At 42.3% G+C, this 17,235-nt stretch overlaps 1 protein-coding gene across 1 annotated transcript; it reads left to right on the top strand.

The window, feature by feature from the left end:
- Positions 1 to 3,328: 3,328 nt before the first annotated feature.
- LOC126284149 (uncharacterized) lies at positions 3,329 to 13,733 on the top strand. Its single transcript, XM_049982870.1, has 3 exons — positions 3,329 to 3,400; positions 9,618 to 9,717; positions 13,309 to 13,733. The coding sequence occupies exons 1-3, from the start codon at positions 3,389 to 3,391 to the stop codon at positions 13,614 to 13,616; spliced, it is 420 nt and encodes a 139-aa protein (XP_049838827.1). The 5' UTR covers positions 3,329 to 3,388; the 3' UTR covers positions 13,617 to 13,733.
- Positions 13,734 to 17,235: the final 3,502 nt, after the last annotated feature.

Below are 17,235 nucleotides of genomic sequence, written 5' to 3'. Positions count from 1 at the left end.
ATGCTCCATTGGCAAAAGATTCCGGAATAGTCCCCCATTCGGATCTTCCAGAGGAGACTGCCAAGGGGGAGGTTACCATGAGAAAAAGATTGAATAATCAACGAAAGAATAATGTTCTACGAGTCGGGGCATGGAATGTCAGAAGCTTGAACGTGGTAGGGAAACTAGAAAATCTGAAAAGGGAAATACAAAGGCTCAATCTAGATATAGTAGGGGTCAGTGAAGTGAAGTGGAAGGAAGACAAGGATTTCTGGTCAGATGAGTATCGGGTAAGATCAACAGCAGCAGAAAATGGTATAACAGGGGTACGATTCGTTATGAATAGGAAGGTAGGGCAGAGGGTGTGTTACTGTGAACAGTTCAGTGACCGGGTTGTTCTAATCAGAATCGACAGCAGACCAACACCGACAACGATAGTTCAGGTATACATGACGACGTCGCAAGCTGAAGATGAATAGATAGAGGAAGTGTATGAGGATATTGAAAGGGTAATGCAGTATGTAAAGGGGGACGAAAATCTAATAGTCATGGGCGACTGGAATGCAGTTGTAGGGGAAGGAGTAGAAGAAAAGGTTACAGGAGAATATGGGCTTGGGACAAGGAATGAAAGAGGAGAAAGACTAACTGAGTTCTGTAACAAGTTTCAGCTAGTAATAGCGAATACCCTGTTCAAGAATCACAAGAGGAGGAGGTATACTTGGAAAAGGCCGGGAGATACGGGAAGATTTCAATTAGGTTACATCATGGTCAGACAGACATTCCTAAATCAGATACTGGATTGTAAGGCGTATCCAGGATCAGATATAGACTCAGATCACAATATAGTGGTGATGAAGAGTAGGCTGAAGTTCAAGACATTAGTCAGGAAGAATCAATACGCAAAGAAGTGGGATACGGAAGTTCTAAGGAATGACGAGACACGTTTGAAGTTCTCTAACGCTATAGATACAGCAATAAGGAATAGCGCAGTAGGCAACACAGTTGAAGAGGAATGGACGTCTCTAAAAAGAGCCATCACAGAAGTTGGGAAGGAAAACACAGGTATAAAGAAGGTAGCTGCGAAGAAACCATGAGCAACAGAAGAAATACTTCAGTTGATTGATGAAAGGAGGAAGCACAAACATGTTCCGGGAAAATCAGGAATGCAGAAATACAAGTCGCTGAGGAATGAAATAAATAGGAAGTGCAGGGAAGCTAAGACGAAATGGCTGCAGGAAAAATGTGAAGACATCGAAAAAGATATGATTGTCGGAAGGACAGAACCAGCATACAGGAAAGTCAAAACAACCTTCGGTGACATTAAAAGCAAAGGTGGTAACATTAAGAGTGCAACGGGAATTACACTGTTAAATGCAGAGGAGAGAGCAGATTGGTGGAAAGAATACATTGAAAGTCTCCATGAGGGTGAAGATTTGTCTGATGTGATAGAAGAAGAAACAGGAGTCGATTTAGAAGAGATAGGGGATCCAGTATTAGAATCGGAATTTAAAGGAGCTTTGGAGGACTTACGGTCAAATAAGGCAGAAGGGATAGATAACATTCCATCAGAATTTCTCAAATCATTAGGGGAAATGGCAACAAAACGACTATTCACGTTGGTGTGTAGAATATGAGTCTGGCGACATACCATCTGACTTTCGGAAAAGCATCATCCACACAATTCCGAAGACGGCAAAAGCTGACAAGTGCGAGAATTATCGCACAATCAGCTTAACAGCTCATGCATCGAAGCTGCTTACGAGAATAATATACAGAAGAATGGAAAAGAAAATTGAGAATGCGCTAGGTGACGATCAGTTTGGCTTTAGGAAAAGCAAAGGCACGAGAGAGGCAATTCTGACGTTACGGCTAATAATGGAAGCATGGCTAAAGAAAAATCAAGACACGTTCATAGGATTTGTCTAACTGGAAAAAGCGTTCGACAATATAAAATGGTGCAAGCTGTTCAAGATTCTGAAAAAAGTAGGGGTAAGCTATAGGAAGAGACGGGTCATATACAATATGTACAACAACCAAGAGGGAATAATAAGAGTGGACGATCAAGAACGAAGTGCTCGTATTAAGAAGGGAGTAAGAAAAGGCTGTAGCCTTTCGCCACTACTCTTCAATCTGTACATCGAGGAAGCAATGATGGAAATAAAAGAAAGGTTCAGGAGCGGAATTAAAATACAAGATGAAAGGATATCAATGATATGATTCGCTGATGACATTGCTATCCTGAGTGAAATTGAAGAAGAATTAAATGATCTGCTGAACGGAATGAACAGTCTAATGAGTACACAGTATGGTTTGAGAGTAAATCGGAGAAAGACGAATGTAATGAGAAGTAATAGAAATGAGAACAGCGAGAAACTTAACATCAGGATTGATGGTCACGAAGTCAATGAAGTTAAGGAATTCTGCTACCTAGGCAGTAAAATAACCAATGACGGACGGAGCAAGGAGGACATTAAAAGCAGACTCGCTATGGCAAAAAAGGCATTTCTTGCCAAGAGAAGTCTACTAATATCAAATACCGGCCTTAATTTGAGGAAGAAATTTCTGAAAATGTACGTCTGGAGTACAGCATTGTATGGTAGTGAAACATGGACTGTGGGAAAACCGGAACAGAAGAGAAGCGAAGCATTTGAGATGTGGTGCTATAGACGAATGTTGAAAATTAGGTGGACTGATAAGGTAAGGAATGAGGAGGTTCTACGCAGAATCGGAGAGGAAAGGAATATGTGGAAAATACTGATAAGGAGAAGGGACAGGATGATAGGACTTCTGCTAAGACATGAGGGAATGACTTCCATGGTATTAGAGGGAGCTGTAGAGGGCAAAAACTGTAGAGGAAGACAGAGATTGGAATACGTCAAGCAAATAATTGAGGACGTAGGTTGCAAGTGCTACTCTGAGATGAAGAGGTTAGCACAGGAAACGAATTCGTGGCGGGCCGCATCAAACCAGTCAGTAGACTGATGACAAAAAGGCAGAAACCTTGTTTTTTACATTGAGAAGATTTAATTTTAACTATTTTTGCACCCTGAAACACTATGTCGCTCTTCATATAGATTGTTATATTCGTGAGATGCGATATCGACAGAGAAAATTTTGGTCACGAAGAAAGAGAACGAAAAAGCCTGTGCGCATCCTGCATGGGCTGCTACGAGACTGAGAAATCAGCACATGTTAGTTCCTTTGGCTCCTCCCATCGGGTAAGTTACCTGGACCAAACCGCGGGTAATTAACGGCCAGGGCGGGCGCTGGTGGGGGGATTGTGGCCGTGCGTCTGCTTCAGCTGCTGCGTATAAAAGGCCCCGCCGCTTGCCGATCCTCACACGCAGTCGTCCGACCGCACAATCCCACACTCACGTCGCTGTAGTCTGCAAGCACGCCTTTCATCAAAATGCTGAAGCTGGTGAGTAGTAGATTTTCGCGGCTCACACGTTTTCTTCCTACAGAAAAATGCCTTTATCAACAACATTGCTGTAGGAACACACTGCAAAACAGGTGGCAAAGGTATCCGCTCGTTATAATGTATCAAAGTTCTTCAGTCATCCCTTCTCCTTTACACTATCGTCCGTTGATGGGCTGGCTGCGTCTGTTTACTGAGTGGATCAACTTGTACGTGAAGTATCAGACTACCCTTATGAATGGATTATAAAGTTCCTGCCAAACAAAAGATGGCATTCCTTTCTCGTTGTTATGGTCTTCAGTCCTGAGACTGGTTTGATGCAGCACTCCATGCTACTCTATCCTGTGCAAGCTTCTTCATCTAAAAATGGTTCAAATGGCTCTGAGCACTATGAGACTTAACATCTATGGTCATCAGTCCCCTAGAACTTAGAACTACTTAAACCTAACTAACCTAAGGACAACACGCAACACCCAGCTATCACGAGGCAGAGAAAGTCCCTGACCTCGCCGGGAATCGAACCCGGGAACCCGGGCGCGGGAAGCGAGAACGCTACCGCACGACCACGAGATGCGGGCGCTTTTTCATCTTCCAGTTATTACTGCAACCTATATCCTTCTGAATCTCTCTCTACGATTTTTACCCTCCACGCTGCCCTCCAATGCTAAATTTGTGATCCCTTGATGCCTCAGAATTTGTCCTACCAACTGGTCCGTTCTTCTTGTCAAGTTGTGCCACAAACTCCTCTTCTCCCCTATTCTATTCAATACCTCCTCATTAATTGCGTGATCTACCCATCTAATCTTCAGCATTCTTCTGTAGCACCACATTTAAACAGCTTGTAATCTCTTCTTGTCCAAACTACTTATCGTCCACGTTTCACTTCCATACATGGCTACACTCCATACAAATACTTTCAGAAACGACTTCCTGACTTTTAAATCTATACTCGATGTTAACAAATTTCTCTCCTGCAGAAACGCTTTCCTTGCCATTGCCAGTCTACATTTTATATCCTCTCTACTTCGACCATCATCAGTTATTTTGCTCCCCAAATAGCAAAACTCCTTTACTACTTTAAGTGCTTCATTTCCTAATCTAATTCCCTCAGCACCACCCGACTTAATTCGACTACATTCCATTATCCTCGTTTTGCTTTTGTTGATGTTCATCTCATATCCTCCTTTCAAGACACTGTCCATTCCGTTCAACTGCTCTTACAGGTCCTTCGCTGTCTCTGATTACAATGTCATAGCCGAACCTCAAAGTTTTTATTTCTTCTCCATGGATTTTATACCTACTCCGAATTTTTCTTTTGTTTCCTTTACTGCTAGCTCAATATACAGATTGAATAACAACGGGGAGAGGCTACAACCCTGTCTCACTCCTTTCCCAACCACTGCTTCCCTTTCATGCCCCTCGACTCTTCTAACTGCCATCTGGTTTCTGTGCAAATTGCATATAGCCTTTCGCTCCCAGTATTTTACCCCTGCCACCTTTAGAATTTGAAGGAGAGTATTCCAGTCAACACTGTCAAAAGGTTTCTCCAAGTCTACAAATGCTAGAAACGTAGGTTTGCCTTTCCTTAATCTTTCTTCTATGATAAGTCGTAATGTCAGTATTGCCTCACGTGTTCCAATATTTCTACGGAATCCAAACTGATCTTCCCCGACGTCGGTGTCTACCAGTTTTTCCATTCGTCTGTAAAGAATTCGCGTTAGTATTTTGCAGCTGTGACTTATTAAATTAATTGATCGGTAATTTTCACATCTGTCAACACCTACTTTCTTTGGGATTGGAATTATTATATTCTTCTTGAAGTCTGAGGGTATTTCGCCTGTCTCATACATCTTGCTCACCAGATGGTAGAGTTTTGTCATGACTGGCTCTCCCAAGGCCGTCAATAGTTCTAATGGAATGTTGTCTACTCCCGGGGCCTTGTTTCGACTCAGGTCTTTCAGTGCTCTGTCAAACTCTTCACGCAGTATCGTATCTCCCATTTCATCTTCATCTACATCCTCTTCCATTTCCACAATATTGTCCTAAATTACATCGCCTCTGTATTCCACTCTTAACATAGAGAAATTTCCAAACGTAAAGGTAACTTTGAGTGTATTCAGAGTAGTTGTTATAGGATCATTACAGTTCACAATATGTGTGAACGTCCTAGTAGAGAACACCGGAACCACCAAGAGATTGTTTGCGGATGATATTGATGATGTTTGGTTTGTGGGGCGCTCAACTGCGCTGTCACCAGCGCCCTTACAAAGTCCCACTTTTCACACCATATTCTTTTTACACAGTCCAGTCTCGCCACTGTCACGAATTATGATGATGAATTAATGAAAACAACACAAACACCCAGTCCCCGGGCAGCGAAAATCTCCGACCCGGCTACGAATCGAACCCGGTACCCCTTGATCCAGAGACAGCAACGCTAGCCACTAGAGCACGAGCTACGGACACGCGGATGGTGTTGTTGCATTTAGAGTAACGCAGGAAGATTACGAGGAATCGGCGCCAGATTTTGGCACGTACTAAATGTAAAGCACTGTGCATAAAAAGTTTGAAGAACCATTATTTTGTGATTATACTAGTGCAGAACAGTTAATGGAAGCAGTCACGTCCGTTGTTCTTGGAGTATGAGTACAGAGTGGTTGAAAATAGAAGGGAAAATGCTCAGGATGTTAAGTCTACTCACTAAGTAAGTAACTTACAAAAATCACATTCCACCAGTACTTGAATATTATTCTCTAACCCGTACCAGAATTGATTGATGGAGGGAATAAAGAAGATTCGAATAACAGAACCTTGTTTCGTCACAGGTTCGTTTAGAAAATGCGAAGTCGTTGCGTAGAAGCTCACTCATCTACAGTGGCTGACGTCACACGAGAGGCGTTACACGCCACGTTGAGCAGTACTCTACATCTACATCTACATGGTTACTCTGCAATTCTTACTTAAGTGCCTGGCAGAGGGTTCATCGAACCATTTTCATACTACTTCTATACCATTCAACTCTCGAATGGTGCGTTGGAAAAAGGAACACCTAAATCTTTCCGTTCGAGCTCTGATTTCTCTTATTTTTTTATGATGATAATTTCTCCCTACGTAGGTGGGTGGCGACAACATATATACGCATTTGGAAGAGAAAGTTGATGATTGAAATTTAGTAAATAGATCTCGTCACAAAGAAGACCGCCTTTGTTTTAGTGACTGCCACCCCAATTCTCGTATCATATCAGTGACACTCTCACCCCTATTGCGCGATAACACGAAACGAGCTGCCCTTCTTTGCACTTTTTCCATGTCTTCCGTCAATCCTACCTGGTAAGGATCCCATACCATGCAGCAATATTCCAGCAGAGGACGGACAAGTGTAATGTAGGCTATCTCTTTAATGAGTGTGTCGCATCTTCTAAGTGCTCTGCCAATAAAGCGCAGTCTTTGTTTCGCCTTCCCCACAATATTGTCTATGTGGTCTTCCCAAATTTAAGTTGCTTGTAATTGTAATTCGTAGGTATTTAGTCGAATTGACAGCCCATAGATTTGAGCGATGTATCGTGTACCCAAAATTTATCGGATTTCTTTTGTACCCATTTGGATAACCTCGCACTTTACTTTGTTTAGTGCTAATTTGCCACTTTCCGCGCCATACAGAATTTTTCTCTACATCATTTTGTAATTGGAATTGATCGTCTGATAATAGACGGTATTACAGTGTCATCCACAAACAATCTAAGGGGGCTGCTCACATTATCACCTACATCATTTATGCAAATCAGGAACATCAGAGGGCCTATGACACCACCTTGCGGAACACCAGATATCACTTCTGTTCTACTCGATAATTTACCGTCCATTACTACGAAACTGTGACCTCTCTGAGATGACATCACGAATCCAGTCACACAACTGAGACGATACTCCATACGCACGCTATTTTATTAATAGTCACTAGTGAGGAACGGTATCAAAAGCCTTGTGGAAACCTAGGAATATGGAATCTATCTGAGATCCCTTGTCTACAGCACTCATTATTTCATGGGATTAAAGAGCTAGCTAGCTGTGTTGCACAAGAATGATATTTTCTGAATAAGTGTTGGTTATAAATCAATAATTCATTTTCTTCAAGGTGATTCATGCTGTTCAAATACAGTATAGGCTCCGAAATTCTACTGCAATGTGAGGGTCCGCAGCTCGTGGTCATGCGGTAGCGTTCTCGCTTCCCGCGCCCGGGTTCCCGGTTTCGATTCCCGGCGGGGTCAGTGATTTTCCCTGCCTCGTGGTGACTGAGTGTTGTGTGATGTCCTTAGGTTAGTTAGGTTTACGTAGTTCTAAGTTCTATGGAACTGATGACCATAGATGTTAAGTCCCATAGTGCTCAGAGCCATTTTTTGCAAAGTGAGGTCAGTGATATGGGTCTGTAATTCAATAGGTTGTTCCTATTTTCTTTCTTGAATATTGGTGTGACCTGTGCTACTTTCTAGTCTTTAGGTACAGACCTTTAGTCAAGGGAGCGGTTGTAAAATTCCGAGAGTATACGTTCTCAGAAGAGCCAACTAACGTATTGCTTCCTGCTACCTATTCAGGGTGGCTATAATTAAACTTTCGTTACTCGAGCCAGCGAAGACGAAAAACTATTTACCGTATGAGTACTCAACTGTATAGGAATGATGTTCAGACTGTCCACTGTAATCTTACCTTTGGAAGTAGTGTTAGTCTAATGACTAGTGCTTAGGAGCCATTTCCGGTACGACGACGTAGAGTTGAAACACAAGCATCTGTACGCATTAAAGCTGCTGACAGTCTAAATGGGTTTGGACAAGCCGATCAGAGCTTCATCAAAACAACGGCAATAGCATTGCTGCTCATCCTGAATATCGATGCATTAACGAAATACGGCGAGGTCCTCTTTCCGTAACGGCACTGAAGTATACTATGTGATCAAAAGTATCCGGACACCTATAAAACATACTTTTTCGTATTAGGTGCATTGTTCTAGCACTTACTGCCAGGTACTCCATATCAGCGACCTCACTAGTCATTAGACATTGTGAGAGAGCAGAACGCGGCGCTCCGCGGAACTCACGGACTTCGAACGTGGTCAGGTGTTTGGGTGTCACTTGTGTCATACATCTGTACGCGGGATTTCCACACTCCTAAATGTCTGTAGGTCCACTGTTTTCCATGTGATAGTGAAGTGAAAACGTGAAGGAATACGTACAGCACAAAAGCGTTCAGGCCGACCTCGTCTGTTGACTGACAGAGACCTCCGACAGTTGAAGAGGTTCGTAATGTGTAATAGGCAGACATCTATCCAGACGACCACACAGGAATTCCAAACTGCATCAGGATCCACTACAAGTACTATAACAGTTAGGCGGGGGGTGAGAAAACTTGGATTTCATGGTAGAGCAGCTGCTCATAAGCCACACATCAAGCCGGTAAGTACCAAATGACGTCTCGCTTGGTGTAAGGAGCGTAAACATTGGTCTATTGAACAGTGGGGAAACGTAGTGTGTAGTGACGAATCACAGTACACAACGTGGCGACCCGACGGCATGGTGTGGATATGACGAACGCCTGGTGAACGTCATGTGCCAGGGTGTGTCGTTTTCGTGGTTTTTAGGCGGATTTCCACATCTCGAGAAGCGTCGTATGTTGCTTTGGAATTTTCCATGGCTGTACGGAACGCCCTCTGTTCAGAATATTCACTGTGATACATGACACCTGCCAAACGGGATAAAAGAAACCCTGCCTTTGCTAAGAGCCCTCTCCGCCGGATTCGACGTCTACGACCAGTGGACCCAGAGGCGTTAATTCTTTCGTTTACTTACTGTTCACAACCAGCCATAAACGGTTCCCACTCCTACAGGTTCCCTACTCCTGCAGGCCTTAAAATGGCCTTTTCCATCGGCTTGATGTAGGGAATTGCTACAACATAGGACAGGTCTGAAATTTAAATATTATTTTGCTACACCAGATCTTCTGTGTGACCACAAAGTTTTCCCTATCTACAGAGAAGAGTTTGTCTGCGCTTTGTGGCTGATTATGATAAGAAATACCTCCTCATATCCACACTAGTGACAAAATTCATGCCGGATGCTGGCGACTACTAATTTTCTTCTGATAACTTACTTGCTTCTGTATCTGTTACAGTAGTTTCATGTTGCATACTCCATGAAGCAGCAGGTGACCCTGGCGGTTTATGTTACAGGTGCTAGTGATTTTTGCTGTATCGGGCGCCGCCATGGCCGCCTCTGGCGATGACAGCAGCGTCCAGAGGTCAAAGAAAGCGGCCGACCCTCTGGTCACAGGTAAGAACTTCCCCAAAAGCTATTTCTTCAGAAGCGTTATTTTCCGGCCTCAAACATTTGCGTGCCGTAAGTTCTTGCTATTTTATTTTAAACCTCGTCACTGCTACAATGTAACATTTTGACTGAGCGGTATATTGCACCATTATTAGCATATGAAGTCACAGTACCTAAACATAGATTATCTACTTAACTCTAATTTTCAGTTGTATTTTCTGATATGTGTGTCACTAGTCTTCTGACAAGTTTGTGACAGCACGCCATGATTTCATCTACTGCTCCAATACTGCGTATAATAAGGCGAAAATCCCCATTAATGTACGAGTAGGGCGACCGGCTTGGCCGAGCGGTTCTAGGCCCTACAGTCTGGACCGCGCAACCGCTACGGTCGCAGGTTCGAATCCTGCCTCGGGCAGGTTAGTTAGGTTTAAGTAGTTATAAGTTCTGGGGGACTGATGACCTCAGAAGTTTAGTGCCCAGAGCCTTTTTTTTTTTTTAAGAGTGCAAAATAAATGCCCAGTCTTTGGTAGCGGTAACCTCCGTCAAGTATCTGGGTGTGACTATTGGAGATGATCACAAATGGAATGATCAGATTACACAAGTAACGGACAAGACGAACTCTAGACTGCGGTTTATTGGTAGAATTCTGAAGCGATGCAGTCCTTCAACAAAGGAAATTGCTTACAATACATTAGTTCGTCCAGTCATAGAGTATTGTTCATCTGTATGAGACCCTTACCAGTTGGATCTGATTCAAGAGATTGAGAAGGTCCAAATAAGAGCGGCAAGATTCGTGACTGGTACATTTAGCCATCGCGAGAGCGTTACAGATCTCATAGAAAGTTTGAAGTGGGATACACTTGCAGATAGGCGACGTGCAAAACGGAAGGGGCTGCTCACTAAATTCCGAAATCTGATCTTCGCCGAGGATATAGGGCATATATTATTACCACCAACTTTCAAATCGCGCAATGATCTCCATTCAAAGATAAGGCACGTTAGAGCTTGTACTGAGGCGTTCAGACAGTCGTATTTCCCTCGCGCGATCCGCGAGTGGAACAGAGAGGGGGAAATATGGCTTTGGGGCCAATTGTGCCCTCCGCCACACACCTCTGGTGGCTACCGGAGTATATATGTAGATATGTAGAATCCCTCCATCTCAGAGCGGCAGAAACACTCGGTGTTCTCAATTACTGTTGGCCTCCATTGTTGAATGGTCAGTGCGTCTAACAGCCATGCAGCGCACCCGGTTTCGATTTCCGGCCGGATTGGAGATTCTGTCCGCTCGGGGACCCGGTGTTCTGTTGCCCTCATCGTCATTTCATCATCACAGACACGCAAGTCGCCCAGTGTGGCGTCAGATGAAGAGGCTTGCAACTCGGTGACTGAATTTCCCCAGTTGGGGACTCGTAGACATCAGTTCCGTACGATCATTTCATTTCATTTCTCAGTCATTAGATCTCTATACTTATATCTGTTTATCCCCCAAAACTTTACCCTCTTTTAATACCACGGAATGACCCCCTAAGGCCGTCGCATATTGTTGGCGCCATTCCTTATCGATTCTGTGAAGAGTCTCCTCATTTCGTATCGTATCAGTCCATCACATTCAGTATCCTTTTCTCCAGGGCCGGTTTAAGGTATAAACGGCACAAGAGGCCTCTTTGGACATCTATTACGCCCTACTGCTAAATTTTGTACATAGGCTGTATCATAACTAGTAGTGAAAACTGACATGCGTAGATGTATACTTCTCCATGAGCAAGACAAGATTCTTGCTGTAAAGATTTATCAATGATTCAGATTATGTTTCTAACCTGAATAGTCTTTTCCCTTTACACGTCGAAACCTATTCATTTCCTCAAATGGTTCAAATGGCTCTGAGCACTATGAGACTCAACATCTGAGGTCATCAGTCCCCTAGAACTTAGAACTATTTAAACCTAACCAACATAAGGACATCACTCACATCCATACCCGACGCAGGATTAGAACCTGCGACCGTAGCGGTCGCGCGGCTCCAGACTGAAGCGTCTAGAACCGCTCGGCCACTCCGGCCGGCTTCATTTCCTCAACACAGACTAGACATACCACAATTGTTATAACTATAATAAATTGTCTGTTTGACTACGAAGGCTTTCCCGGGATAATAATTGATAATATTCTTCTCGGGCGTGCAGCCGGATCATAACGTCTTCATGACACCATGAAGACGTTATGATCCGGCTGCACACCCGAGAAGAATGTTATGAATTGTCTGTTTGTTTACGGCTTTAGACAACGTTTAATAGCATTATTTCTCGAACACCACTGTCATAAAACGATCTAGATGCCAACTAACGCAAAACAAAAAGACTGGACATAACTAGATATTTAAGTGAAAGAGGAAACGTGTCACTGGCTTCTCGCGAATAGAATACTTAATAATATCAATCTCAAGGGAAAAACGCTAAACATTTATTCTTATTTAATGTAAATATGTGGGAAGATGAAGTGACTTCATTAGCATTTTATGAGCCTCCTGTAATTGACTGAGAGTAATAAAATACTTTTTTTCCTCATGTTTAGCAGCGAGTCGAAAATTGAAACCCTTTGTAGACCGACTATATTTCAAAATGGGCTAACTGAGGAAATGCATCTGTAGTAGAACGTAAGGTCTTAGCAGAGGAATGGAATATTTTATACTGTTTTTAGTGTTAATACATAATGGGTGACGGAGTGAGAGATTATAAAAGTAAGATACTGTTAAACATCGAAACATGTGAATTTTTTGGCTTAACTATTGAAATAGGTTTGTTACACAGCGCAGCACATAGCTATTATTTTAGAGTATCTTTTATACCAATCAAAGAGTAATGAAGCATATTAACGACTGTATAGGAAATTATTTCAGGGAAGCTGCATAAATCAGCTGTCGCTACAGCGTCAGGTCAGGGACCACTTTCGGCAACAACAGCTAATATGAGTGCCCTTAGCTTCTTTCTGTTTTCTTGCTTAATCTGATCAGTTATTTTTTTGGGTTACTATGTCAGGGCACCGGCTGCAGACAGAATCGTCGCTGTAATTATAGTATCGGTGTTAGCAGAGAAATAAAAATTGGGGGAATTTAATGCAGGGATAATTTGCCATCATCCTATAATATTTCGTGAAAGTGTGACCTGTGCAATGCATTTTCTTATGATGAATATTGCACAGTGAGTTTCAAAGGGGCAGACTTATAAAGTAGAAGGTAGAAACAAAGGCAATAAAAGTACATATATAACACTTAGAATAAACCGTCACGCTTACAACACCAGCGAAAAATTTACGAATTCTGTTATGTGCATTTCACTTGTATTTTCTTCAGAAAGGGAATAAATTTAAATTTCGAACTTTAGAATTTCCGAAGATTTGATTTATATTTTTGTTACTGAAGTGAAAGACTTGTAAAGAAAGAATATTTACACCAGTTGTAGAGCAACATAGGAGTTTTTTGATACATTGCTGACAGATCATACGGAGTAAAATACATGTCTCATTAAGTGGTATACTTATCCATTCACTTCATTCGTATTTACTCATTTACTCTGGTAGTAACGATTCCTTCTATTTCAGCGGCGGCCTACAACCCGTACTTCGCTGGCCTTGCGGACCGCTACGCCACCCCCGGCCTGGGCTACACAGGGGCCTACCCCTATTCAGCAGCCTACAACACCCTGGCTGACGGCTACCCCTACCGTGCGGCATCTTACCCTTACACAGCTAAAACGTATCCCTACACAGCTGGGACATACCCCTACACAGCTGGGACATACCCCTACACAGCTGGGACATACCCCTACACTGCAGGGCTAAGAGGTTACCCGTACACTGCCGGAGTACCCTATACTGCTGCAGCTGGAGTTCTCCCCTATGCTGGATAAGGAAGCCTTTTTGAACAACGTTCTGCATATTCAATCAGTGCTCTGTACAACTATTACCAATGTCATTTAGTGTATCATTTCATACTTGAATAGCCAAATAAAAATAACTGTGGAGAAGCTTTTTATATCTTCTTCATATCCCCTTACCCCACTACATTCCTGATCCACACCACACACATTGCTTCTTCTGTCTGTTTTTGCACTATGTATTCCACACAAATATTGATGCCTTTATCTGAAAATTCGGCTACACTGGAAAATGTGGTACTACAGAGGAAAAATTCTTCAGGCACTGTAATATTGTATAAAACAGAACTGTTCTGGAACTAAAAAACTGCAAATAACAGTATCAAAAAAGAAGCAATCTAATAAAAATGAGGAAATGTACAAAAATGAACAGTATTCGACATTTTAAAGAGTGGGTTAGTATAGGTTAAAGAGCAATAAAATACTGCAGGCAGGAAAATTAAAAATAGCTCTGACTACAGACATCAGAGACTGATACAGGAGAAAGTTTTCGAGAATTACAGAAGAAATAAGATTGGGTTAAACGTCCAGTCGACATCGGGGTCATTATAGATGGAGCACAAGCACGAGTTGTGCCAAGGATGTGGATGGAAAACGGCCGTGCCCTTTCAAAGGAACCATCCCGGCATTAGCCTGGAGTGATGTAGGAAAATCACAGGAAAAATAAATTTGACTGGACGGACGCGGGTTTGAACCCTAGCCTTCCCGAATGCGAGTCCAGTGTGCTAGCCACTGCGCCACCTCGTCGGTTGTTACAGTTGAGAGGCTGATAAAAATAAGTACACACAGACAAATACCTATACAAAAAGTACTACTGATCAAATGTAACATACACTAAACATAAACATGACAACTTTGTAAAGATGGTGAAAAGATGCAATTTTGTCATATGATGACATGGTTAGAGACCGTGGCTGTTATTTGAAGACAAATGTTGATGGTGTTGAGACAGCAACTAGCCGAAAATTTATTTTCAGTTCTTTTATACAAAGCGTACCGTTACCGGTTTAGAATCGTTATCATCAGTCTTCAAACGGTTCATGCTTTCATTACAACGCTCTTTTCACAGATTATTTGTCCTAAAATATAAATAATACATAATTATAAGCACGCCACACAGTTGGTTGCGTTATAGATTTTCATTGGAAGTGTTTGTTTTCATTACATTAGTCCAACAGATGTGAATACATCTGGTGAAAAGATAATGGAACTGCTTGAATGGAAGTTGTGAAACCATCTTTGCTGGTCAATAAAGAAATTAGATGGAACAATTAAGCCATATAAAAAATTTGACCCATTGCATTATTCGTGTTCAGAGTAAATTCTGGTCAAGTAAATACAGCTGTCGCGCTATCACAACAATAACAAGTCGTATAATTTCTATACCTTTTAGACACATATAAGGCGAGGGCACAATTATTGGTGCATATGTCGAACAAATGACTTGTATATTACTCATTGTGGAAAACTAATGTATAACAACCGAGAGTAAGCATGAACTGTGTGACCTTGGCTGACACTAACTGCGGAAACAAGTTAACTCATAAACGGAACACTTCTGTGACTTAGTCACGTCTTTCACGTGCCTGTTCTGGGGTAAGATAAGCGTTACGCTATCTGACGAACCTGGTAATCACAAGTCAGAAATTGGTATGCTGATAAATTTCAAGTTCGTCTAGTGACTCATATGTTTTAGTATTACAAGGGATTTAATTTTTTTTAGTTTAATATGAGAAATGCTGAGCAACGTAACTCTCTGTAAGGACATTGAACAAACTAGGCATAACTGTACAGCAGTTGAAGAAATCTCGATCCTTATAGTCCCTCTAGTAGTGAGAGATGTGGTGACGTAATATAGTTTTCTGAACTATAAGTAGTCTCCATGGCTACATTGTTTACTTTTTCATAAAGGTCTGTACAGTAAGGCTTCTAAATATTGTTAAAGTTGGTTTGATTTGGAACAGAGTGGAAGGTCTAATCCAAGTGATTCTGCTACAATATGGAACGCGATGTTTTCGACGTCCTCAATAGGGTGGAGGATGTTTGTCCATTGCCCCAGCCCCATCGTCCCCCCCCCCCCCCCCACCCCGACCCCTTCCCCAGACTGTAGTATGTCAGGCGCCTACTAGGCGCTGGAAGCAGTTACCAGGTCAGCGCAAATCGTGAGACTTTTTTTTTTCTTTTTTAAGGATCTCATCTTTGGGATCAGTGATACAGTCAGGTGACATGAAAGACACTTTAGCCAAGTTATTCTCAGCGAACTTTCTTTCTCACAGAAGGGCAATTGAAAAGATTATTATGATAATGCTGGAAAGGTCCCAGAATTAGTACAGCTTATCAAAGGTAGTAATGTCTGGACAGTACTAGAAAGTCAGCTGAACTGTAAGTGAGTAGCAATGAAATCTTAAGTACTGATTGGATTATTTAGGGTGTTCCAGAAGAATGGTCAAAATTCAGGGATATGACAGGAATGATCATTCGAAGCAAAAAAAAAAAGTAGTAGACATGGGTGCTAAAATGCGTACTTTAAGAGCTATGAGCACTTGTTCATTACTGTGAAACACAGCTCTGCCACTCAAGTGTTCAAAGCTCGTATGGTATGCATTTTAGAGCCCGTCTTTAATAGACAATTTTTTCTTGGTTTGGTCCATACTGCCTCCTCCCAAAATATGGAGAACAAAGAGCTTGCAGTAAAAGAGATTTGTTTCGCAGTATCGATGATGAAGAAATGCTTATGGGTCTTTAGATACACATTTCAGAACCCATGTGTAGTAGATTTTCTTTATTCTAATGATCGTTCCTGCCATATTCCTGAATGTTGACCATATCTCGTAGAACAGCCTGTTTTTCGCAAGAATAGTTTAGGCGACAATGTTGGCGGCGTATTTATTGCAGTAAGGAGTTGGACAATATCTAGTGATGTTATTACAGATTCCGAATGTGGAATAATGTGGGGAAAAGTAAATATCAAAGACGTGTTGGACAAGATGATCGGATGCCTTTATAGACTACCAGCGTCAGAACTGTAGTGACAGAGTGCTCCTGAGTTTACTCGGAGAAAATTACGATTATGTTTCCTGATCATACTACTGTAATACATGGAAATTTTAACTTGCCACCTATAGCCTAAGTCAGTCACGCATTTACATCTGCTGCCAGAGAAAGGGAGTCGTGTGAGAGTGTTATAATTGCTTGTCTGAAAATTTCTTCGAGTAGAACCGAATTTTCCGAATACGTTTGCGCCAAGGATAGGAACAGTGATCTTGATGCCATGGCAGCATCTATGACCAAGGACATTATAAGCAATGTTAGAAAAAGGAGGAAAATATTTTTTGGTTCGCTGGAGAGAGAGAGAGAGAGAGAGAGACAGGAGAATGATTGCAGAGATACCACACCAGCAGGGTTTGCGACAGTTGGTGCCAGAAGTTTCGTGGACGTCCGTCCGCAGCAGAAACATCGCCGCGCGCAAACGATAACGCTGTCCGCGGAATCACTTCCACTGGTGCGGCATCGCTACCGGAAAGAGAATGTGCGCTTAAGTAGCAGTACACCAACAGAATTAGTCAGCTGCAAGTTCTAAGACAGTCCGAGT

The sequence above is a fragment of the Schistocerca gregaria genome, chromosome 8, assembly GCF_023897955.1.
Source record: "Schistocerca gregaria isolate iqSchGreg1 chromosome 8, iqSchGreg1.2, whole genome shotgun sequence".
NCBI classification, from domain to species: domain Eukaryota; kingdom Metazoa; phylum Arthropoda; class Insecta; order Orthoptera; family Acrididae; genus Schistocerca; species Schistocerca gregaria.
The sequence above is the reverse complement of the archived record's forward strand: the minus strand, read 5'-3'. Positions and strand labels throughout refer to the sequence as shown.

Excerpts from the sequence above, each read along its gene's own strand:
- LOC126284149 (XM_049982870.1), top strand. Across the intron at positions 9,718-13,308 it reads GGCCGACCCTCTGGTCACAG|CGGCGGCCTACAACCCGTAC; the intron begins GTAAGAACTTCC and ends CTTCTATTTCAG.